At 33.7% G+C, this 13,885-nt stretch overlaps 1 protein-coding gene across 1 annotated transcript in view; it reads left to right on the top strand.

The window, feature by feature from the left end:
• The window catches only part of PLCG2 (phospholipase C gamma 2), a 157,005-nt gene that overhangs the window by 64,756 nt on the left and 78,364 nt on the right, over positions 1-13,885 (top strand). Inside the window, exons 4-5 of the mRNA XM_051976179.1 lie at positions 7,763-7,856; positions 9,244-9,291. Of these exons, the coding sequence (XP_051832139.1) occupies positions 7,763-7,856; positions 9,244-9,291 (142 nt within the window). The remainder of the gene's footprint in view (positions 1-7,762; positions 7,857-9,243; positions 9,292-13,885) is intronic.

A 13,885-nucleotide genomic window follows, 5' to 3' on the forward strand; every position in this document is an offset into this window, starting at 1 on the left:
TAACAAATTACCATTCATTATACTAATCTCATTTAGCATTCGATCATCCTTTTCAAGCTAAACTGATCAGATTGTGAGCCTAAAGCTACTTAAATCTTCTCATCAGCAGCACTTTTGATAATGAAACATTGGAAACAGAAAATTCTGGGAAGATGGTAGAGGTCAGAAAATTTTTGGATCTCCCAATTTCCTCTACAAAAAAGATAGGAAGTCTGTTGGCTGAATAGGAAAAGGTTGAAGGACCTTCCACTGTTGAGAGAAACCAAGGGCAGCTGCGTTGACCAGACCCGTCATGGGCTGTGGCTGCTTGTAGAAAGAGCGAGTGTAGGAGCAAAGTGGCAGAGACCCTGTTGGTGGTGATCATTTGCAGAAGAGTAGAATCCCCGGTTTCCGTTCTGGAGAAGAAAGGACAGCTATAGTTTATAGCCCCCAGAAGGATGGTGAGGAGAAAGATCATTCATGGGACATTGTGACTGGGAGCCCCAGTCATGACTTAACAGTGGAGTAGGAAGCCCAAAGCTGGGACTCCCAGGTAGACTTCAGAAAATAATAGTAAGGAGGATCCTTACTTGGGTCCTTGAGCATCATTCCCCATACCTCAGTACTACAACTGGTCCACTTAGCTGCTAAAAGCAAAATAAAACAATAAATTAATTAAAAAATTGAGCCTGCAAAGGAGAAAGAACTTAACCAGACATAGTTACTCTGGAGACAGACAATATCTGAGTTCATTTTTTGAGGAAGATAATGAAGCTAAAAAAGCCACTCCTTTTGTCAATGAGAAATATCAAGTAGTCCCAAGCACAAAAAGAGTTCTTGGAAGAATTTAAAAAGGATTTTAAAAATCAAATAAGAGAGTTCAAGGAAAAATTAAGGAAAAAATATGAGCAATCTAAGAAAACCAAGAAAACTGAAAAGAAAGTCAACCAATTAGAAAGAGAGAAGCAAAAGCTTAAGAAAGAAAATAATTAATAGAAAACTAGAATTGGGCAAGAAGAAGCTAATAATGTTCTAAGACACCAAGAAATCATAAAACAAAATCAAAACAGTAAAAAAAAAAGGAAGAGAAAGTAAAAGATCTCAGAAAAACAACTGATTTGGAGAGCAGATCAAGAAGTAATAACATAAGAACACTTGTACTACCTGAAAATGATAATTATATTTTATTTATTTATAAAAAATTAAATTAAAATTATAAATTATAATTAATCACAATTAAAATTACATAAATATAATTTAATTTATCTATAACTTATATGCATTTATATAATAAATATAATTAATAATATATATTTAATTATAATGTGATATGAATATAATTATAATAAAGAATCTTGCTATATTACAAGAAATTATCAAGGAAAATTGTCTTGAAGTCTAGAACAAGAAGTCAAAGGAGAAATAGAAAAAAGCCACTGATCACCACCTGAAAGAGATCCCAAGAAGAAAACTTATAGGAATATCATAGCCAAATTTCAAAACTCTCAGGTTAAAAATAAAATATTGGAAACAATAAGCAAAAATCAATGTCATATCATGGAACTACAATAACAATTACATAAAACCTAGCAGCTATTATTTTGAAGGATCATAGGTCTTAGAATACTATGTTTTATAGAGCAAAAAAGTCAGTATTATGACTAAGGGTAACTTACCAAGAAAAGTTAAGTATAATACTAAAAATAATAACAATTTTAAGAAGATATTTAATGAATTCAAACACTTTCCAGTTTTTGTGACAAAATCCTCAGAACTTAAGGACATAAAACATTCAAGAGAAATGTAAAATAAACATTAAAGATTAATTATAAGGAATTCAATAAAGTCAAATTATTTACTTTGTAGATGTAAAAATATTAGCAATGCTCTTTTGATTGTCATCATTATTTGGGTAGTTTGAAAGAAAGGTACAGGCTGAATTAAGTATGATGGGGTGATTCTAAAAAAAATAAAACTGCAGAAGAATAATTATCTCATTCAAATGAGGCATAAAAGGAAAAGTTGATACAGAAGAAGCTAATGGGGGAAGGTGGGCTGGAACCTTACTGTTCCTGGGAATGGGTTAAAGCATAAACAGCGTATATATGTCTAGAATGGTGCAAACGTCTTTCAAATTCAGATAGAAATAAGAGGACAAAGAGATAGAGTTGGGGAGAGGAAAAGGGAGCGACTCTTACAAGAGTGAGTAGGTTAAGGAATAAGAAGGTGAAGTAGTGGATAGAAATAAAGCAGAAGGCTAGGATAAAAAAGGTGAGAAAGATCGTGAAGAAAAATAGGAAGAAGAGAAATACACAAGTAATTGCAGCTTAGAATGTGAATGGGATGAATTTACTCATAAATGGATATGCAGAGTAGATTAAAAATTTGAACTCAACAATATGTTGCTTTCAGGAAACATTATAAAAATGAGAGATATGCCCAAAGATAAACTAAAAGATAGGTAGGATTTAGTATGTAAAAAAAAAGGCAGAAGGAATAATTATGATCTCAAAGTTAAAGTTAAAATAACTTTAATAAAAAGTGAAAAACTACTCTATATGTCAGCAATACTATTCAATATTATTTTATAGCCTTTAAAATACCTAGGCAGAAAATGTTTGTGGCAGCCCTGTTTGTAGTGGCCAGAAACTGGAAACTGAAAGGATGCCCATCAATTGGAGAATGGTTGAGTAAATTGTGGTATATTATTGTTCTGTAAGGAATGACCAGCAGGATGAATACAGAGAGGACTGGCGAGACTTACATGAACTGATGCTGAGTGAAATGAGCAGAACCAGGAGATCATTATATACCTCAACAATGATACTGTTTGAGGATGTATTCTAATGGAAGTGGATCTCTTCGATAAAGAGAGCTTTAATTGATCAAAGATGGACAGAAGCAGCTACACCCAAAGAAAGAACACTGGGAGATGAATATAAACTGCTTGCATTTTTGTTTTTCTTCCCGGGTTATTTATACCTTCTGAATTCAATTCTCCCTGTGCAACAAAAGAACTGTTCGGTTCTGCACAAATATATTGTATCTAGGATATACTGTAACCTATTCAACATGTAAAGGACTGCTTGCCATCTGGGGGAGGGGGTGGAGGGAGGGAGGGGAAAAATCGGAACAGAAATGAGTGCAAGGGATAATGCTGTAAAAAATTATCCTGGCATGCGTTCTATCAATAAAAAGTTATTTAAAAAAATACCTAGGCAGTATAAAATACCCAAGTTATATCTGCCAAAACAAACACAGAAACAACATGAACATAATAAAACACTTTTTTATACAAATAAAGTTAGAGCTAAAATAATTGAAGGAATGTTTATTGTTCATGGGTAGGTAAAACCAATATGATATTTTAAATGACAATTTAACCTAACTTATTTATTCAATGTCATCCCAATTAAATTACTAAAAATTATTGTATTGGGTTAGAAAAAAAGCGTTCATCTGGAAGAATGCAAGGTTAGGAACTTTAAAGAAATCAGAGAAAAAAGGTATAAAGGAAGTTGATATTATAAGGCAAAAACATTGTTGAAGTATAAAAAAGATAATTTCAATTATCTTAAATTAAAATTTTCATATGTAAATAAAACCCATATAGTCAAGAACAGAAGGAATACAGAATTAGGGGAAAAAACTTCCATAGACAATCTTTTAAATAGGATGTGATTAGGTTGGAATATTGCTGTGGAGTAGTAAATCATGAGCTAGTTCATTTAGAAAAACATGGAAAGACTTGAACTTTTGAAGGAAGGTGCTGTCCACCTTTAGAAAAACAGTTGATAGGAGGAAATAAGCATAATATGGTCTTACATATATGTGTATAAATGTATATGTGTTTTCATATATGTGTTTTCATATATATATAATATATATATATATATATATATATATATATATATATATATATATATATATAGTTGACTTTTTTAGAGTGAGGAAAAATGAAGTAAAAATTTCTTGGCAGAAAACCAACAAGGAAGCAAAGAAAAGCTAGGGAGCATTGAAATAACACAATAGTGTTTATTATATGGAATTTCTTGAAATGGAAATTTATCATCTTATATTGAATCGTCTTATGGTCTGCTGTGTTGCATGGCAATTTTTTTTCTTTTTCTCATTTTGTATTTAAGTTTAAAACTTAAAAAAAAATTCCCCCCCCCAAAAAAAAAAAAAACCTCCAGCAAAAAAATTAGAAACAAAGTAGATTCTTATTGATTGGAGACTAAACAAAATCATGGTGTGTGAATGTAAGGATTACTGTACAATTAGAAATGATGAATGTATTGAATATAGAGAAACATGGAATTATATAAATGAAATGATGCAGAGTAAAGTAAGCAGAGCAAAGAAAACAGTATCCAGTAACATTGCATAGAACTACCTAAAAAATATCAAAAGTACATATTGTAAAATTACAAAGAATACTCTGGTTTCAAAGAAGAGATGTGAGAAGGTGTGAGAGGTTCATGAGTTTGGTTCATTGAATAAACTTCAGAAATTTTTTTAATGTATTGATCAGCAATGCTTATTATTCTTTTCTTTTTCTTTAAAAATAGTATTTGTTATAGGGGATGACTCTCTGGGAGGTAGTGGGGGAGGAGAATTAGAAAAGATTTAGTGATATAAATAAATTTTAATTTAAAATGGGCTCCATGGATAGAGCACCAACCCTGGAGTCAAGATAACTTGTGTCCAAATCCAATCTCAGACACTTAACAAATACTCATTAGCTGTGCGATCTGAGCACGTCTGTTAACTCTAAGTGCCTTGCCAAAAATAAAAAATAAAAAAAGGCTCCAGTATGCTGGGTAGATTCCCCTATGGAGGATTTATGTGAGGAGATGAGCAAGAATTGCATAGAATGAGGACTTTTGGATAGGTAATGATTTTTTTTTGGTGGAAGATGTACTAATAATGGTAGAATCAGCATTCTGTCAGAGGGTCCAAGTATTAGAATATTACTATTACTGGTGCTAAGAATTGGCAAGATCCTGTAGTAATGCCACATTTAATTGGGAGTTGGCACTCTAGCAACCTGGAGCCTGTGAAACACAGCTGACTCTAAAAGAAAATGAAAGGACCTCTCTGGAGCAAAGAAAATAGTTGTTATAAAGCACATGCATCTTATTCTTTAGAAGTCACTAACCTCAATATACTTATCTAGGATTTTTATTTTTTTTGTTGTGTGTGGATGCCTTTTAAATTTTATATATTTATTTCTGAATATACTCTCTGGCTTCTGTCTCTTAATCAGACTTCTCTTGTAGCAAAGTTTAAAAAGCAAAAAACAAAAACAAAACCACTTAAGTAACATACCCCCAACATGTTGATATCTTGACAGTATTCTACTATGTAGTGTTACATATCTATAGTTCCTCCTTTCTTTTCCCTTGACCCCCTTTCAATAAAGGAAGGAAGTGCATTTTTTTTTCATTTTTTTTTTCCAAGAGCAAGTTTGGTTATTCTAATTACATAACATTCACTTTTGTTTTATTGTCTTTTGCTTTTATATTATTACACCAACTCATGTAAATCTTCCCATGTTTCTTTGAATTCCTCTTTTTTTGTCATTTTCTTATGACACAGTGCATATATACTATTATATTAATGAACCACAGAAACCTTTCCTTAATCATAATATTATAAATTAAGATTTGGAAAGGACTTTAGAGGTAATTGAGAGCAATACTACCATTTTAGATGAAGAAATTGAGACTCAGATAGGTTGAGTGATGTGTCCAGGTCACATAAGTAGTAAGTGGTAGATTCAGGTGATTAAGATCTTATGACTGCAAATTAGATATTCTTACCACTATACAAGGTGGTCTTATGTGCCCTCAGTTTGTTTATAGTTATTTGTTGCTACAAAAAGGGTTTCTAAAAGCTTTTGGGGACTTTGATTTCTGTCTGACTTCCTTGGATGATGTACTTAATTGTGGGATCCCTGAATCCCAAAAATCACATTTTTTTCACCTTTTTTTTCATCTGATTTCAAAGTGAGGGAAAATAAGATAACAGATTGGAAGCAAGGAGAACATATTAACAGCAAAAAAGAACTCTAAGTATGGGCTCTTAGATGTCATTTACCTGTGATAGCATTAATATGATATTCCAGGAAACTACTTAGTAAATTTAAAAGAACCATTAATGGGAAATATTAAATTTTATAATTTTGTAATGAGCTCCTTCCCACTCTCCACTCAGGTTGTGAAGTCTTGCTGCAGTTTATAGCTGTTCTTTTGGAATGAGCTCTTCTCTGAAGGATCATTTCACCCAACTTTGTATTTTCATGTCACTTGTTAATAGGAAGACTTCTAACACACCAAATGTTAAAAATTTTAAAAAGATCTTTAGATGCTTAAGGGGGCAGCTTTGAGTTTATCTTGGAAAAACAGATATATGAAGCAGCTTCTTCCCCAGAATAAAATGTATTCAAATTTAATATTGGCTTGTGTTATCAAACTTAGTAGGAAGGAATATCTAGAATATTAATGGATAATTATGCAAATTAGTCCTTTGCTCCATTACCTCTATTGCACTATTATTTAGCTATACAGTAGCAGAAGGATCCCTAAATATAGACAAAAGAAATCAATCTTAGTTTGCTCTCTGCCGCTGACTGACTTTGTGATTCTGGATTAGTCATCTTTCTTCCCTGAACCTTGATTTACTCATTTATGAAATGTAGCTAGGTGGTACAGTGGAATGAGTGCTCAGCCTGGAGTCAGGAAGACTCATCTTTCTGAGTTAAATCTGATTCTCGGATATTAGCTGAGTGACTCTGGGCAAATCGCTTAACCCTCTTTGCCTCATCTATAAAATGAGCTGGAAAAGAGATGGCAAACCATCCCAGTATCTCTGCCAAAAAAAACCCCATTGGGGTCATGAAGAGCTGGACATGATTGAAACAACAAAAAATGAAAGGATTGGACAGGATGATCTCTAGACCTTTTCCATTATGGACAATTACAGTGACAGCCTTGATGCAGCCTTATTTCTAATGACTGAACCATTTTTACCTCAGAAATCCAAAGGGTCTATGACTTATTGGGTATGGATATTCCTTCCACTGATATAAATTAATTATAGTAGAATTTTAATTAATAATATCATAAATTTCTATGGCACCAACATTCATCAAATAGTCATGAATTACAATATTCTAGTATCCAGCCTCTCACTTGCACAAAAATGTAGTTTTTTTGTTTTATTTTACTTTGGGTTGATGGATGCTAGAGACTTCATAACTGTTAAGAAAAGAGAGGGAAATGGGAATCTCACTGCTCTGGGTTTTGGTTCCTGAGAAACCATTGTTGGGGATAGATAGACAAATTCTCTCAGTCTATCTCATCGTATTTGAAATGAAGATAATAATAAATTAGGCTCTTTTGATTTGTTGAAAGTTATTGACATGTTCAGAGATGATTTCCTAGTGCTTGTTCTATAAGAGAAATTAGAGTAAACAGGAGAAGGTAGTTTGTGGAAGCTGGGATGGGCAACATTGTCTTACACCTGACCAAAGTCACATAGCAGTCTGTGTCAGAGCATTGATGAAAATCCAAGTCTCCTGACTCTAAATTCACTGCCCTTCCAACTATGGCATTTAGTTTGCTTTCATTCCATCTGCTGATCTTTAGCCCTTTATTGCATATTTTCATGGGCAGGGAATCTCTGGGGACCCTTTTTTGTCTATATCATGTTCATTGTTAAATGAACTGAGCTACCCATCAGGCATTCTGTGTAACAGTTTCTCTCTTCATCTTTTCAGTGGACTCCAAAGAAGATGCTAATAAATGGCTTTGTGGCTTGACAATTTTGCACCAAGAAGCTCAGAGCGCCTCAACACCAGCTATTATTGAGAGGTATTTGGTCTTTCCCTTTTTCTTCTTATTATTTTGCAGTGTTTGGGGAAACTGTCATGTAGAATAGAGATTCAAACTCACTTATTTGAATCCAGATTACTTTCAAATGATATACAACAATTGTATTTTATCCTCAAACTGTTGTTCTTTTGGTTCTTTGTGGAATCAGACTCAAGATTTCATTGGTAAAAGCAACTCCAAAGAATGACACTGTTTATCAGCGTGGATCAGTGTTCACTTTGCAATTTAGATGCTTAGAAAGTCTTCTCCAGGCAACTGAGGACTTAAATCACTCACAGCCAATATTTGTCAAGGGCAACACTTTAATCCAGATCTTCCTAAATCTAAGGTTAGCTTTCTATCCTATGCACCATATGGTAACTAATCATTAAAATATGGAAGAGAACAAAACACTTGAATAACATATGTGGGGGAAAATGGCAATTCAATATAAGATTCATCTAAGAATTGAAATGACAACATTGATCAGTAAGGAAATTCAAGTTCTCTTGGTTCTGAGGGAGAGATTCTCCATTATGTCTTTTTGTAGGGGTGGATTAAGGTCTGAAACTTTCAGTCTCAGAACTTAATGTTTGTGTGCAAAGATTAAAAAAGAAGTTAATTTGAAGCATTTAAATTTATGCCATCTTTTAATCAGTTTAATTTCATTTGAGTGATTCATAGAAGCCTAAAGCGGGAAGGGACCTTATAGTCACCTGGTTTAGTTTCATAACCTATAGCATTTCATTCAAGTTATTATTCTATTAGTCTTTGAATGCCCTTAGGTATGAAGAGTTTACTCTTTTGTAAGGCAACCCGTTTTGTCACTGAACTGCAACAATTGTTAGGAAATGCCTCAATTTGAGTCAAAAATGTATCTCCCTGTTCAGTCCATCTATTTCTCTGAGATCTTCCCTCTGGGGCTACATAGAACATTTGATCTGTTTCCTATGAGAATCTATCAGATATTTGAAATCAGTTATAAATCTCTCTCTAAGCCTCCTCTTCTCCCTGCTAAACATCCTTACTTCCTTCAGCCAGTCCTCTTAGGGTTATTCTTCTGTTTTTAACCTCTTCTGATCAGATTCTTCTGAACATATTGTTGAAGACTCCAGTTGGGATTTAACCAGTTCAGAAGACAACAAGATTATCATTTTATTTATTCTAGATGCTAAGCATCTCTTAAGATATCTCCAAACTGTGAAAAGGTATTTGTAACTAAAAGGTCTCTGGAAGAAGTAGAGTTCAGTAAAGAAAGGTCTGGGAATGACACAATTAGTTTCCTGTCCTAACTCAGGACAGTATTGACTTCTTGTTTTATAGTTATGTGAATGTGGGTGAGTTTTGCTGTTTTCATAATTTTTTGTCTCTCATTTTTTTCTTCTAGCTGGCTAAGAAAACAAATTTATTCTGTAGATCAAACTCGGAGAAATAGGTAAGAATGTTTTATAATTTATTTTCTGGTTCACTTGAATTCTAATTCATATTTCATATATTAAAGAACAAAAACATTTTATGGAGAGGAAAATATTAGGCATGCATCATCACCAGAGATAGAGCCTGAGGATGATTACTATTTCTTTTTTTTTCTTTTTTTAAATAGATGATTACTATTTTTTAAGACTCTTCTTCACAGATGTCTTTCTTTAAGAATTCATTAATATTTGAAGGCTCTACCAGTGGAACACAAGATCTCCTAGGTTCTACAAAACTGGACAAGTGCAAACTTTAGATACAGGTCTGGTATTGGTCATTGTTACTGTCAAGAGTCCTAATAAAGATAGCAGAATGGGAGGTTCTAACCAAACCCAGCTCTCTTTCAAACTACTTCAAGGACTACAAAAATTTTGCTAAATAATACAGGATATTAGCAAACAGAAGAGATGAAGGAAAGAAAAATTTGGTAAAATAATCCCCATTAAAAAAGAAGCCCAACTCAACTCATCAAAGGATTAATCGCCAATGAATTTTTTTTTTTTTTTTTTTTTGGTAGCAACCTTAGTTGTCTGCCAAGATCTTTAGGGTCTCTATAGTCTTTGTCAGAAGGAGTGTCGGCACTAATTAAGGAGCAGATATTTTGAAATATCACAATTGAAGAGTAAATAGACTGGCAAGAATATGAACTTTGGATTTAAATCTTACCATTAATGTTTACTACCTGTATAAATTTGTAGAAGTCAATTTCCTTTGATGTTAGGTTCTTTACTTGTAAAGGGGGATTTAATTAGATGGTCTTTGAAGCCCCTTATAATTCTAAATCTATTATTCCTGTGACTCTGTGGTACAAGGGGACCCCTTTAGAATAGAAAGATTTGGTTTGTTTTGACCTAACTTAGATGCCAATATTCCACTGCTGGTAAAGGAAGAATCTTTCTATTGTAAAGGAGTTTACATTTTATTATGTTTAGGATCTCCTTGATAATCTTTGGTTCCCTGGTTTTCTGGAGCTGGTCCTCTTCTCATTTATACACTGGGAGAAAAGCTAAGATAGCATGTCTCATTTCTCCTTTAAACTGGATCATCTGGAAGAATTATGGAAGGGTTCAGAGGAAATCAATTGTTTTTTGCATCTGCGAGGAATGTTATTGCTTTGATTCTCTGTAAGGAGTTGGTCACTTTGGTTTTCAGGTTTCATTCTTGCTAGCCATAAAAGAACTTTGACTTGTTCAAATGATTTGGGAACATCAAGGCATTTACAAGTTCAATTGGCAAACCTGCTTCTTTGAAATCAAGGTCATTTGTATTATCCCATGATTGTTTTTTATGTATAGGTGACTCGTGAGCTGTGAACAAAACTGAGAAATTCTGGTCTCTGGCGCACATATTTCTCAGTCTTGGGTGGCCCAGGATTGTGATTTGGTGTTATTTGCTTTGGCATTGCCACAATGACACAATGACATGAGTTTTTCCCAGTATTAAGCTCCTGCAGATATTTCTCTATTCTGTGTCCAACTTTCTTTTTTAGGGCTAGGTTAAAGTCACTACTGCTTTTCAGTGTGTATTTTTTTCTAAAATATCTCATTTTTTTAATCTCTTAATTTTTCTTCAGGACCCACATATCACCTTTATTCAATCATCATTGACTGCCATCTCCACTCTAATCAGCAGTAATCCCTATTTGGGAACATCAAGGCATTTACAAGTCAATTATCAACCCAATTTCTTTGAAATCAAGGTCATTGTATTATTCCATGACTGTTTTCTCTGTAGTAGGTGATTTTTCCCCCTCCTTTCCTCTCACCCCCTCCCCTAGACAGTGAGTAATCCAATATATGTTAAACTGGTGCAATTCTTCTATATTTATTTTCATGATGATCATGCTGAACAAGAAAAATCAGATCAAAAAGGAAAAAAATGAGAAAGTTTTTCTGAAGCCATACCCATTTAGTGACTAAGGGTCTAACTTGATTAGGTGTTTTATAAATGTTTTTGACTTAATTTGACTCTATCAAGAAGCACTGGACCTTGTAGTAATAAGCTCTTAATCATTACTGGAGTCATGAATTTGATGAAAAACTTTTGTAGGCTATCAAGTATTGCACAATAATACTCATTTTATCTTGGACTGTTCCTGTGAGTTCAGAAATTGAAGGAACCTCCACTGAATAAACCCTTGCTACTATTGAAGGTCTACCCTTGTCCTGCCATTTACTTTAAGAAAACTGCGGTGGAATAAGGAGGTTAAGTGACTTTCTTGTGTTGTAGAATGAAAAAAATACTTGAGTTCCTTGCATCTTGGTTGTCTTCTAATTGCCTCAAAACCTAAGTTGAGAACTTTGTAATTTCCCTAGTTTCTTATTTTTTTCAAGTCTTTATATTCTGAGAGTTGAATAGGGGAGGGACCTGTTCAGACTTCTGCTGGGAAATGTGATTTGGAGTGGGTAGAGACTTGACACTATTGGGTTATTAGGAGATTATTGTAATAATCTAGGCAGGAGTTTTTATGAGGGTCTGAATTGGGGGGCTGGTCTTGTTAGTGGATGGAGGATGTCACTGTGTTTCTTATGTTTATTTTGTTCTGAAGGTGATTGAAAATTGGAAGCATCCACTTTTTCTCCATTCAACAACAAAACTGAATAATTTAGTGTTGCATTAGGGCAAGGTATTTTCTCAGAAACTGATAGTATTTTGTTAGCAATTCATTTCATGGGGACAGCTGATTGGATTGGAAGTTGAGGAAGACAGGTTAAGGGAAAGAACAGTTCTTAGATCTTAGTGTTTGTAAAACTCATTCTTAACTGGGAGCAACAAAGGGGCTTGAGAGCTGTTCTAGGGTGGGGTAAGGGAAATAATCCCCATGGAAAATAGAATAGAGCACAAGAGGATGTTTTGTTGGTTAATGAGGAAGCATGAGGTTGTCAGTGGTCTATTGAAGTAGTTAGGGGGAATTTATAGCAACATGGGTTTGAAGCTCACCTCAGATGCATATTAGTTGTGTGACTTTAGATAAGTCATTCTCACTTAGCCTCAGAATTTTCATCTATAACATGGGGTTAATTAATACCATCCATCTCACTTGAGTTTTGAAGATTTTATATATATATAGTGTTTTGAAAAATTTTAAACTATAATCTTTATGGGATGCTAGAATTTTATGATTTCCTTCTCATTCCTGTCTGTAGTGACATGACTGATTTCTTGAAAGGAGAAGACAAACTGAATTGTTTAATTATTTTGTTATCAGATCACTTCCGCACCTGCGCTCCCTATTTCCTGCCCTAATGAAACACTAAATTATTCAGTTTTGTTGTTGAATGGAGAAAAAGTGGATGCTTCCAATTTTCAATCACCTTCAGAACAAAATAAACATAAGAAACACAGTGACATCCTCCATCCACTAACAAAACCAGCCCCCCAATTCAGACCCTCATAAAAACTCCTTCTACCTGTCTGACCCTGAGCAAGCCATGTAACTTCTCTATATTTTAGTTTCCTCAACTGTACAGCTTACACTTGATGGAGTATATAGATTGCTGAACCTGGATCTAGGAAAACCTGAGTTTGATTCAGGTTTCAGATACCAGCTGTATGAGTCTGGGCAAAGCATTTAACCAGTCTGCTTCAGTTTCCTCATTTGCAAAGTAGGGGAAATTATAGCCCTTGCATTCTAGAGTGTGAGGATCAGATGAGATAATATCTGTGAAATACTTTGAGAATATTAAAGTACTATATTAATGAGAAATTATTTATTAACATTATCATCATATAACCTCTGAGATTCTTTCTGGTGCTAGATCTGTCATGTTGAGATAGAATGTATTTATAAATAAGGAAATAGAGCACTGAATTATTTAATTTTCAGACTAAGATTAGTTTTCTTTTAAAAAAAGTTAAATCAATCTTTCTCAATATCATTTGCTTTTCTATTATTGTATTTCTGAATATGTAATCTCTTCACCATGAGCCCTTCTTTACAACAAAGAAAAACAGTTAAATAAAACAGATAATATGTGTATATGTGTAGCATTCTATTTATATCCAAAATCTCTCACTCCCTATTAAAAGGAGTATCATATTAATCATTAGGGGTCTAACTATGATTGTCCTAGATTTACCTTTGGTGTATAATAAAGAGGGCACTGAATTTGGAGTCAGAGTATCTTAATTTGATTCTTGGTTCTTTTATTTACTACTTCTATGAAGAGCTTGGACTATTCATATCATCAGTTTATTCATCTGGAAAATGAGGAGACTGGATTAAATAGTCTTTAGGGTCTTTATGCTTTAAATGCTAGGATCCTGTGATCTCCACTGGCAAGACTTTCTTCTTCCTTATGGCTTCTGCCCCATGTTCTTATGTAAGCTTTCCTTTTAGAGTTGTAAGACTTCATAGCTGTTTTTTTTTTTTTTTAATTTAAATTTTATTTTATTTAATAATAACTTTGTATTGACAGAATCCATGCCAGGGTAATTTTTTACAACATTATCCCTTGCACTCGCTTATGTTTTGTTTTTTCCTCTCCCTCCCTCCCCCCCCCCCCAAGATGGCAAGCAGTCCTATATATGTTAAATATGTTGCAGTATATCCT

Source organism: Antechinus flavipes, chromosome 2 (genome assembly GCF_016432865.1).
Source record: "Antechinus flavipes isolate AdamAnt ecotype Samford, QLD, Australia chromosome 2, AdamAnt_v2, whole genome shotgun sequence".
NCBI lineage: Eukaryota > Metazoa > Chordata > Mammalia > Dasyuromorphia > Dasyuridae > Antechinus > Antechinus flavipes.